Source organism: Lepidochelys kempii, chromosome 8 (assembly GCF_965140285.1).
Source record: "Lepidochelys kempii isolate rLepKem1 chromosome 8, rLepKem1.hap1, whole genome shotgun sequence".
NCBI lineage: Eukaryota > Metazoa > Chordata > Testudines > Cheloniidae > Lepidochelys > Lepidochelys kempii.
Genome location: NC_136387.1, coordinates 56,404,907 through 56,417,361, shown reverse-complemented (window position 1 = coordinate 56,417,361; position 12,455 = coordinate 56,404,907). Strand labels below are relative to the sequence as shown.

General features: G+C 44.6%; 1 protein-coding gene across 1 annotated transcript in view; it reads right to left on the bottom strand.

Annotated features, from left to right (window-relative positions):
• HMCN1 (hemicentin 1) overlaps positions 1 to 12,455 on the bottom strand; it is a 325,430-nt gene that overhangs the window by 225,591 nt on the left and 87,384 nt on the right. Inside the window, exons 5-6 of the mRNA XM_073356688.2 lie at positions 8,048 to 8,219; positions 4,114 to 4,220 (exon numbers count right to left, since the gene is read on the bottom strand). Coding sequence (XP_073212789.2) covers positions 4,114 to 4,220; positions 8,048 to 8,219 — 279 coding nt within the window. The remainder of the gene's footprint in view (positions 1 to 4,113; positions 4,221 to 8,047; positions 8,220 to 12,455) is intronic.

The following is a 12,455-nucleotide window of genomic DNA, read 5'->3' as shown; positions in this document are numbered from 1 at the left end:
GGTTCTCATGAGGGGTGTCCCTGAAGAGGGATGGGGAAGGAGGCTTGGCAGGTGGAAGAGAAATGAAGTGGATGGAGTCTCTTGTGGAGATGATCCCCAAAACCCACTTGTCCTTAGTGGTAGACTCCCAATCCTGCCAGAAGTGTTAAAGGTGGTTGCTAAAGGGAAGATGGCAGGTGGAACATTGCAGTTGGTATGAAAGGAGATGGCAGCTCAGGATCTTGACCACCACATGAAAATTGGTGCTTCAAGGTGGACGGTTGTATGGTTGAAGTTTGGGAAGTGGCTGGTTTTCTCCTCTGCAACCTGTCTCTTGCGTTGAGGTTCTTGGAATCCAAGAATTTGGTGGGGTGGGACCTCTTGGGGTCCTCTACCATATTCTAAATCTCCTTTGGAAATCCTGAGAGCTGAAGCCAGGAGGCCCTCCTCATAACTACCACCATAGAAATTGAATGAGTGGCAGTATCTGCAGCTTTGAGAGAGGCCTTCAAAGATGTTCTGGAATGTAATGGCTCTCTGTGTTCTGTTGGTAGAATGTATACTCAGTAAAGGAGTTCAGCTTGATATAATTCGTATGGTTGTACTTTGTCATTAACACTTGGTAATTGGCGATTCTGAACTGTAAAGTAGCAGACAAATATGATTTCCTACTGAACAGGCCAAGGCACTTATGGTATTTATCATAGGACAGAGATTTAGAGTGATCCTGCCTTCCACATTTGTTAAGCACCTCAACCACTAAAGAGTTAAGAGACGGATGAGAAAATAAAATTCTGAATCCTAAGAGGAATCATAATATTTTTTGTCTGCTCTCTTGCATGTGAGCGGAATTGAGGAAGGGGTCTGCAAAATAACCTTTTCAGACTCCAAGAGGATTAAACTGTATGAAGGATGTCAAGAAGCTTACGATGTGATTCTTTAATCTCCTCAAGAGGGAGCTGCAAAGAATCTGTGACCCTCTTAGAACTGTTTAAAATAATCAGCCAGAGATGGTGGAGGTGGCATGATCACTTCATCCAGAAATGAAAAAGAGATGTTAGCTAGTGGAGAGAGCTCTTCATCAGTCCTACCTTCCTCAAAGGGTTCTTCCTGATGTTTCAATCTCTGGGAGAGGAAGGGTGATGAAGATTGTTTATCTCTTTGATGGGAAGTGCTTGAGGCCCTAGAGAATTGCTGGTGATAGGCCAATCAAGGGTACCAGTATGGTCAAGTATATATGGCATGGGTGGAGGCATCCATGAGTGCTCATACCAGTGAGATGGCAGCTGTGGATGTCTCTCAGGAGTAAGATCAACTTCCTCAGAGACCTCTGGAAGACAGCCTCTATAGAGATGGTGTGGAGAACCTTGGATAGATATTTGAGAGACTGAGGCAAGATCTTCAACAGAATCCTCCTCTTCCAAGTCACTCTGAAATCGTGAACCACCAGAAGAAACCTGACATGAAACTGTCCGTACTGGGCAAAAATCCGAAGATCTGGAGGTCCTCGGTACCCAGAATATATCAGAGCTGAGCAATGGTGAGTCAGGCATCTCAGACACAGCGAGGTCTCGGGAAAAGTGAAACTCCTGCAATACCAAGAGTGTTGTCGGTACTGTGTCCATGGCCTGCATCGACGCGACAGTTGGTGAGGGAGTTGACGGTACCACAAATCCCAAAAGCTCCAACGGGAGTCCAGATGAAGCCAAAGGGGGCTTCTTCAATACCGAGTGAGAAGAGGAGGACCTCTTGGAGCCTGGGATTTTTTTAGTCTTTAGACTTAACTGTGCCCTTGGTATCTGAGGGGCCAGCAGTCTCATGGATACCAAACAGCAGTGGGCATCAAAGTGGCTGAAGTCATTGGAGACCTTGACACCTTTGAGGTAGATTCCCTACCTGGAGAACTCAAGAGACAGTCTTTGGGAGTCTTATGAGAAGAATCTTGGGTGTTCCTCTTAGATGCCCCTGATGAGTGCGGTTCGGAGACAGTGAAGGCAGCAGACTTTACTTTGAGACTGGCATATGAGGGGTGGGGTCTCCTAGCCAGCATCAGAGGCCGCACTTAGTGAGCTCTCCATCATGAGGAGTTCAAGTTTGATCTCCCTATTTTTTCTGGCTCTAGATTTTAATGTCAGACAGAAGTTGCACTTTTGGGAAATATAAGATTCCCTGAGGCAACAGATACACCGTGTGTGTCTCTCACTCACCGGGATTACCTCCTGATACAAAAGACAGTGTGTGAAACCAGGAGAAACTATATAAAAGCTATATAAATAAATAATTTTGGGGAAGAGGTTAAGTTTTTTTTTTTAAACTACAACAGCTGAAACTACTACTAACTACTGCTAAGAACAACTATAATAAACTAACTACTAAAAGAGCTAAGGGGTCACAGTTCCCGTAAAACTCAAAAAGGACAACTGCTAAAGCTCCACCTCAGGCCAAGGCCGGTGAGAAGGAACTGAGAGCAGTTCGCCCATGATGTGCTATATAACAACAGCATGGAACATGAGATTAACATGCATCTTCAGGCCGAATGGACACTGCTATGAAAAATCTCCAACCAAAGGCACAGGGAGCACAAGCACACCTAGAGTGGAGCACCTACAGGGACACCACTCGAAGAAGAACAGGTGTTCTCAAAGTGGCCCTTAATTCACTTAATACCAATTTCCTGTTCTGTTATTGCTGCTAAACAAGTTGGTACAACATTACAAGTTGGTAATTACATGGTATTACAGTTGGTATTACATTGGTTTCTAAGGGCTTGTCTCCACTTACAGTGCTACAGTGGTGCAGTGCCACTGTAGTGCTTTAGTGTAGACACTACCTTCGCTGACAGAAGGGATTCTCCCATCAGTGTAGATCAGAGGAGGGCAAACTACAGCCCGCGGGACTGTTCTGCCTGGCCCCTGAGCTCCCGGCCAGGGAGGCTAGCCCCCGGCCCCTCCCTTGCTGTTCTCTCTCCCCCACAGCCTCAGCGCACCACCAGCGCTCTGGCCCGCTGCTCCTGCCGGGCAGCGAGGGCGGCGTGGCTGGCTCAGGCCTGGTGGTGGGGCTGCGAGCTACTGCCACTCTGAGCAGCATGGTAAGGGGGCGGGCGGGGGGGGGGTGGGTTGGATAAGGGGCAGGGGGTTCCAGGGGGCAGTCAGGGGACGGGGAACAGGGGAGGTTAGATAGGCGTGAGAGTCTGGGGGGCCCATCAGGGGTCAGCAGTGTGAATTGGGGTCGGGGCAGTCAGGAGACAGGCAGCAGGGGGGGTTGGATAGGAGGTGGAGTCCTGGGGGAGCAGTTAGAGTCGGGGGTCTCAGGAGGGAGCGGTTAGGGGACAAGGAGCACGGGACGTTGGATGGGTCAGGGGTTCTGAGGAGGGGCAGTCAGAGGGCGGGAAGTGGGAGGGGGAGGATACGGGGCGGGGGCCAGGCCATTTGGGGAGGCACAGCCTTCCCTACCCAGCCCTCCATAGAGTTTCGCAATGCCGATGTGGTCCTCTGGCCAAAATGTTTGCCCACCCCGGTGTAGATGATCTACCTCTCTGAGAGGCAGTAGCTAGGTTGCCTAGCACTGTCTACATCAGGACTTTGGTTGGCTTAATTATGCTGCTCAGAGATGTGTGTATTTTTCACACCTATGATCAAGATAGTTATGCTGACCTAATTTTCTAGTGTACACCAGGTCTAAATCTTTTAAGGCCCAATCCTATGAATGCATATGCAATGACAATACTCACATGTATAAATGTACTTGTCTGCTCGAAGGTTTGAAGGATGGGGCCCTACACTCTCTATTCAATGTTCATTCATAGAGTAATGCATCAAATAAAAGATTGTCTGCACAGTTCATAAGCCTACAAACCAAATCCTTGGCCTGCACATTGTACTCCCTTTCTATCACATGTCCCACTGTGCACAAAGAGCCATAAAGCAGCAGTCTCCCCCTGCACATGCTCTCTGACAGCACAGCAAAAACACACCGTGACCACTGTGTTTTGCTCCTGTGTACAGGAAAAGGACAAGCAGGCAGAAATTGACCAAAAATAACTCTCTAATTTTTCTATTACCTGGGCAAAGTTTTAATTCTACTGCTATCAAAAGTAGTGACTGCACATCATACACAGAGACAATAAGTTAATACCTTAATCGTCCACATTCCAGGTTCTGGATCTTTTACATTCACCACCTTTGCAGAGTTATGGATATTTAGCAACTCATTCAAGCCAGATCCTTTCCTTATCTCCTTACCTAAAACACAAGTAAACATGGCGTAAATATATTTCTCTTAGCCATGTCACACATACGGTTACTATATGACTTATTAGCTAGCTCATTTTATGATATTTACAGTAATCTCCAACTTCAAGCTGTTACTGGAAATTCTTTGTCAGGATTCTAAAAATGTTCAAAGAGACATTGTACCTTTTCCATTAATTTAATAACTTAATACACCTCTGTGTGGTGAGTAATGACTTACTGATATAAGAATCAAATTATCAGGCAAATAACTTTCTCTTCTTCTAACTTTCCCAGAACAAACTGATGCCAAATGAGAGGTGTAGGTTCAGTGGCAGATGCTGTCTATGGCCAGTTTTCATTCAGAATTTTAGAGAATTCTTCCATTAGTGATGGCACTGATAGTACTGACCAGCTGCCAGCATGCTCACCCTTCTGTCCTCTAGACCTGCCCTTAGTAGGGTAGATAGCATGGTGGTAGAAACACTGTTAGCCAGTCCCCACTAGCATTTCCACTGTTGTTAGAACTGTTGGTGCCGCACCAGTGTTTTAACTTTAAGGAATTTTCCCACTTTTGTTCAAACTCCTTAAATTCTCATTGTGAATTTAGCCTGGCTATCAGGTACATTCTGCCTCAATAAGGGAGTACCAGTTTTCATAATGTTTTGGTACTCAGATAAGTTTATAGGCTGGAATTGGTTCTCTAAACAGACACTGGACGACCTACTCTGCTAATCATTAAGTGCCATCAGTGGTTGAACAATATGAGGAAGAGCTCCAAAACAGCAAATGAGGCTCAAGTGCAGGAAAAGGGCTCAAGTATGGGTACTGGATATATGGGCCACATTGTTGGCTGATGTATATTGACATATCTCCACTAATTTGGAGCTATGCTGATTTAAACCAGATGAGAATCGGGCCCTTAGAACATGAACAAGAAGGGCCGATTGGCTGAGGTACAGATCCTCAGAGGAGGCTGAGAAGCACAGAACGCAGGTCAGCATTCCTTTGATTCTGAGTTGTGAGCATGGCAGATTGGTCCCTGGTGTAAATTAGAGCAGCCTACCAGGTACTGATACAGCTGACAATAAAAAGGGCAGAGGGACATGCTGGCCATGCCCTTTTCTCTCCAGTCTTCCCCCTGATGTCAACAGTGGAGGGAGGAGGAAGAATAGGGACCTCTGTGCCTCAGGTGGTGCATCCCACCAAAGTGGGGTGATCTTCCTGGGGCTGTACACGAGGGCGTTGGGGCTGGGTTGTGCTGGTGGTGTGTCACAAGCGGCTGAGCAGCACAGCCAAGGATCTGGGACATTACAAAGAACAAAGGGATGGAATTGTTTTCTAATTCAGGGCCTGATCCTGAAATCATAGAATACTGGATATAGTGCTTAATCCAGCAAATAGTCATACTGAAGTGAAAGGGACTACTCAGGGCAGTAAACCCAACTCTGGCAGTCCATGTTTACAGTCCGTGTTCATGCTTCCGCACATGATAAACTGAAAGCACTGTCATGCAACCCTTAAACACATTTTCCCAGATTACCCATGATTTGAAAGTCACTTTAAACAACAAAGGGTGATATGCATTTTAAGGTAAACAAAGCACATCTGGCAGAGCTAGTATTTAAGGCAGAACTCCACACATAACTGTGTTAATCGTGCTCTTCAGAGACACACTCTAAGCAAAGTCCCCCTTCCTGTAAACAAAGGAGGAATGCCTCAGATGGAAGGCTTGACCAGGTGCCTTGCAGAGAACCCATGCTGTGAAAAGGAACATTTCATAGACACTTTAAAGAGCTCAAAATAAATCTCCAGCTGAAAGTCACTCAGAGCCCAGAACGCACAATCTTGAATTTTAATTTCTGGAGAATTACACAGGCTCCTAAGGACTCTAACTCATAAAGGAGTAATAAACCTATCAAAAATACCTTTATTTATAATAGTATCCGAAATCAGTAACCTACATTATTTTTTTCACCACTAAATAACTATGGGCACATGATGCAGAGTTTGAATTGGAATGTTCTCATGGTTCAGGTGCATTTGATTCTTGGTTTTGGTTTGGTTCACAACTAGTAAGGGCCAGCTACCATATTCCAGTATGTTCAGCCCCTCTGTACACATATGACATGATAAAGCCAAAAACCCACTGAATGTGAGCGAAAAAAAAGTTGTATGTTGTGGTGTCATCAGAGGGCACAGCTGTTGAATAAAATAATTAAAAGACTTTATAATGGCATTAAAAGACTAAATGCCTTCATGCTAGCAATGCCCATTTACAGTGCTATCACTTTTAGAATGGGGCTGATCCATACCTCATGGCCACACTAAAGGAAACCCTTCATGTTAATTCATCTGTGATACTAGATTGGATAAAGCACTAAAAACCGCTGTAGAAAACAATCCTGCACTAACTGGGGATTTTTAATGAGAGTTTAACCAATTTAAGCACCCACCTCCCTTAAGCCCTTTTGAAAATCTCACTCTGGATCTTCCAGGTCACTCCCTAGATGAACAAAATAGGCCTTTTTCATTATTCTAGGACTCACCACTTCAGAATACATTCTTGGAGCAAGTAGGAGGAAAGCCCCCATATCTGTTTTCAAAGTTTTACGAACTTTATTTTCACTGAGAAAAGCATATTTTAGAGTTGGTTACTCTCAAATGGGCTTTTTCCAGTCAACTTCCAAAACAATAGCTTAAAGCAGGGGTGGCCAGCCTGAGCCGGAGAAGGAGCCAGAATTTACCAATGTATATTGCCAAAGAGCCACAGTAATACGTCAGCAGCCCCACATCAGCTCCCCACCCCCTGCTCCCAGCACCTCCCGCCCACCGGCAGCCCCGCAGATCAAGGCCTCCCCCTCCCTCCCGGCACCTCCAAATCAGCTGTTTCGTGGGTGCAGGAGGCTCGGGGGAGGGAAGAGGGCATGACAGCTCAGGGGAGGGGGCAGGAAGGGGTGGAGTGGGGACAGGGCCTGTGGCAGACCCAGGGGTTGAGCAGTGAGCACCCCCCGGCACACTGGAAAGTTGGCACCTGTAGCTCCAGCCCCGGAGTCGGTGCCTATACAAGGAGCCGCATACTAACTTTTGAAGAGCAGCATGTGGCTCCGGAGCCACAGGTTGGCCACCCCTGCTTAAAATGTCAAAGGAAGTGGGTGCTTCTCCTGTAAGCAAATATTGAGCCAGACAACAATCCCAGTTACTGCTCTATAAATTCAGAGTAACTCCACTGAAATCAATGGATTACTTCAGATTTATGCCAGTACAAATCTGGCATAAGGTGTAAGATTTTTTTAGAACTGTAAGGATTTCTTTCTTGCCATGGAAAGCATACTTGAGCATAAGCAATAAAGCAGGGGAAACAGTGCCTATTTTGTGAATAAACACAAGCTATTCCAGTCTTCGAAGTTAGCAATGTTGCACCCTGCATGCAAGCAAGTTAATTAAGAAAAGTCAGGAAGTGTTTTAGACATTTACATTTCTGGGAATTATGTGATTAAACTGCTGAGTAACATTCGGGCTATATACTCCTCCAACTTTTCTTATAGACTGATCAGCCAGGTTTCAAAATAATACAAAGGAGTTTAGACCCAAACCTGCTCCCACTGAAGTCAATCAAAGTTTTACCACCGGGCTCGTAGTTGCATCAGTATAAATCCAGAGTAACTCTCTGAACTCAGCTGAGTTATTCCAGAGCCACATAGGTGTACGGAAGCAGAACTTGGTCTACTGACTTCAATGGGAAAAGGACCTGGCCTTTCCTGTTGGAGAGTGCAAAGCTGGGTTGTCTTGTTTATTTTTCCCCCCACTAAATATAAAAGAATATATAGATATCTCACCTAATGGATCATGAATTTCTACTACTGGAGAAGGGCCACTCAGTGACACTGTGACCTCTTTCAGACTGGGATCAAAAGGAATTTGCCAAGTATTTACTGCCAAGGTCAAATGGTCTGTGGATAGGAGATGCACTTTGGAGGCCTGCACTGCTTCTTCTACCCATTTCAACACCTATAAGAAAAAATAATATTCATGTCACAATACAGCATGTAAATCTTCCATAGCACTGTTTATTGCAAGTTGTAGGTACTATTTTGATCAATGTTTTGACTGCTCGGAGCAATGACCCTGTCACCTAGACCCATGTTAGAACCACAGTTATCAAATCACTGAGAAAGTTGCATGGTAAAAGACTTGTCTATGCTAAAAGTCCTGCTTGCCTGATCAAGCACTCCCACCAATTTCAGTGAAGCTATCCTGCTGATAAGACAAGCAGGATTTGCATCCATATCAGGTAACTACAGCAGCCCAGCAATAAAGAAGTAAAGGGTTGTAATATCTGATGTGGGGATATCTGTAGGACAATAAACAAACACACAAACAACCTCTAAGCTAAGGTATGCCTTTATTTTCATTGTGCGATATGAAAACAGACAGAAAAATGTTTGCCATGTAAATCATATACTAAATAAAATGGATATGGTAGAAAAACATCAAGGGTCAAATTCTTGTCACCTTACTCATGTGATTACCCTTACTGAAGCCAATGGTACTGTTCACAGCAGTGGTTCTCAACCAGGGACCAGGAGCCCCCTGTGGGACTGTGAGCAGGTTTCAGTGGGGTAGCCAAGCAGAGCTGGAGTTAGAGTTGCTGGGGCCCAGGACAGATAGCCAAAGCCCCAGTGCATGGGGCTGAAGCCAGGGCCCTGAGTCCCACCACCCAGGGCTGAAGCTGAATCCAAAGCCTGGGCAACTTAGCTTAGCGGGGCCACCCGTGGCTTGGGGCCTGGGCAATTGCGCTGCTTGCAACCCACAATGCTGGCGCTGGCTTTTATATGAAGAAAAATAGTTGTGGCACAAGTGGGACATGGAGTTTTTATAGCATATTCTGGAGGATCTCAGAAAGAAAAAGGTTGAGAACCTGTTGGTTCACAGGATTAAGACAAGTAAGCGCAAAACTAAAAAAAGAAACTTTGTTAAAAAAAATACCATAAGTAATTAGCCTATGAAATTTGCTGCCATGAGATATCACTGAGGCCAAGAATAACAAGATTTTTAAAGGATTAGACATGGATATAGATATTGAGACCCACCACAGTTATAATGGGACATAAACTCTTATGCTTCAGGGCATGCGCTAATCATGGACTGTCTGGGCTAGGAGAAAACTTTCCTTATACATGTTATGCCATAACATCTATGGAGTTTCTTGAACCTTCTTTTGAAGCATCTGGGACAAGTCATTGTCATAGCTGGGATACTGGATTAGCTGGACTGCTGGTCAGATCCAGTGTGACAATTCCTATGACACTACATAGACATTTACATCAGGGCTGAATTTGTCCTTAGGAGAATTATGACCCTTAACATTTTGCATTTGTGAACAATCAGCATCAAATCAGCATGAGAAAGTAAAATAAATTACCAGAGTTCAAGGCTCTGTATTTCCGCTGCAGCTGCCAATGATCTTACTAACAGAGCTGTGAACAATTTGGCATATTTGCTTGACAGCGCTTTATGCAAATTGTTTTTGGTACTGGTTCACATTCCCTGAGTTTCAGAGTCAATCAAGCCCTATAGTTCAAGGCTAACCCTGTCAAAACCACTAAAAATCAAGTCAAAATCATGCAAGGTTTAAATCTTTCAGTAAACCTGGGCTGAGTTTCAAGTTTTTACTACAGGAGAAAGCTTGACATGTTTCATGGGATTTCAGGTTTCACTGTGTTTGCATAGCTCTTATGCTTAAAGCAAAACAAAGAACATCCCCAGGACACCTCTTTAAATCAGCTGTTACAGAGGAAACAGTGAAGTGATATCGCCATAATGGTGGGTGCTGAGCACCCACTGGCAGGCCCCCTATCAGCGCTTTCCCTCCCCTACAGCACCTCCTGCTCGACAGTGGACCCCGCCAAATCCCACCGATTGGCACCTCCCCCTCCCTCCCCGCACCTCCCGCCGGCCGCAATCAGCTATTTTACAGCATGCAGGAGGCTGGGGGGGAGGACGGAAGAGTGAGGAAGCAGTGCACACAGGGGAGCGGGTGGAGCAGGGGTGGGAAGCGGTGGGGAAGGGCTGGGCTTTGAGGGAAGGGGTGGAGTGGGGGTGGGGCCGGGGGTCGAGTACCCCCTGGCACAAAGGAAAGTCGGCGCCTGTGGATATAGCCCAGGACCGGCTCTAGGCACCAGCAAAGCAAGCACGTGCTTGGGGCGGCACAATTCCAGGGGCGGCGTTCCGGCCACCTCCCTTTTTTCTTTTTTTTGTTTTTTTTGCTTGGGCAGTTGCGCTCTCGGAGCTTGGGGCAGCAAATATTTTGTTTGGGGCGGCAAAAAACCTAGAGCCAGCCCTGATATGGCCCTATCTAGATTCACTAAAGCACTACAATGGTGTAGCTGCACCACTACAGCACTGTACATGTAGAGAAGCCCTAAATTGAAAGACATGGCTAGTGGAGAATATGAGAAACACAGGGAGTCATATGGCATCAAAGAAGAACCATTCTATTATAAGCTTCCCATTGACAGATGGTTAACTTATTAATGAAAAAAAATTCCTCAAATGTTCTGCAAAAATGTTCCAAAAATGATCCCAATAAGAATCAAAATCAAATCTCAAACATTTTCAGCCACTAAAAGGGGGAGGGGAATGAGAAAAGGGAGAGAAAGATGGAAAAGCAGGGTGGGTGGGGAAATCATTTTTCTTTTTTTTTTCTCATAAAAACCCAGAATTTTTAAACAAAAGTTTTCTGCCAAAATATCAATTTAGAGAATGCCAGTTTTTCCCAAAAATGTTTTCAAATGAGACATTTCAACCCAATCTATTTACACTATATTAAGAGAAAGGATTATGTTTGTGTTCTTTTTATTTGTAGTGGCTGTGAGGGTGAAGAAGGTTCCCATTAATTCTGCGGGTTTACCTGCATGGGAAAGTTTGATGAGTGAGGCCTCGTTTACACAGGACATAACCGATGTTATTAGAAAATACAGATTATACAAATATATTAATCTAATTAGACCATTCTGAAGCTATATTAAAGACTGTAATCCATCTCTCCATAATATAAACCAATGGCCTAAATTTGTTACAGTTACAATATTAAAATTATTAATTGATATCTCACATTACTACAATGTCTCCAAGGATCCCAAAGTGCTTGACAAACTTTAGACAAAAACAGCAACAACAGAAATGCAGCCATCCCTGAAGCTGGAATCAGAGATGTGCTGACAATGATCCTCATCCTGCAAGCAATTACACCCATGCACAACTTTAGGCATGTGAATCATCACACTGACTTTAACCTCCACTGATGCCAAATGATGGCATTCATTTAGGGTATGTCTACACTACAATAAGAGACCTGAGCCTGAATGTCCACACTGCCATGTTTAGAACCCCGGAGCCCCATGAGCCTGAGTTAATTGACCTGGGCTCTGACACTCGGTATTGCAGGTTTTTTATTGCAGTATAGATGTACCCTTAGATTACTTCAGTGGGACTGCTCATGTGTGTTTGCAGGTTTGGGACCAGTATTTATGAAAAGGGTTTCCCATCTTAGCGTTCCCATTAACCCAGGATGAATCTTGCATTGGAGTGTGTGCGTTTGCAAAGCATACAATGAGAGGCTGTGGAATCTATTAATTTATTTCCCCATTTGAACACACATACTTTCTCATAACCATAACAAAGGAAGCCACTGAGCAAAAAGACCTAGAAACCTTGCTAACAATTTTTTATTAAGACACACTTTGCTGGATGTGTTTATACTTTGTTCCTTCAGATACACTTTGCCAAATTTAACACTGGTATAAGGGATGCAATTCTACTGAGCTTTATCTTCAGAGGAGTTTATGCACCTTTGCAACAGAGCTGAATTTGGCTCACTGAATATTATTACAGTACTGCACCGTGTTTCAGTTTGAGTAATTTCAGGGGGGAAGTGGGAGTATCATCCAGTGGGAAATTTTTGAAAATTCTTACAAATCAGTGCAACAGTTTGTATTTCAAAGGCCAAAAAAAAATGCTCTTCAAAATATTATGAGACCCCTGGATGCCCTCTTTGGCAGGGATGATTTAGGAGTTTTCATAGGAGTGGTGAACTCTAACAGAGCCAGGGAAATCATTCCATCCCTCCTTTCCGTTTGGAAGCAGAGTTTTAACAAGGCATTGCTGCATATCACTAGGTGGAATGTGACACCCATTGAATGGTGGACGGCAACACAATATATTTCAAAATAAAAATGGAAGAAG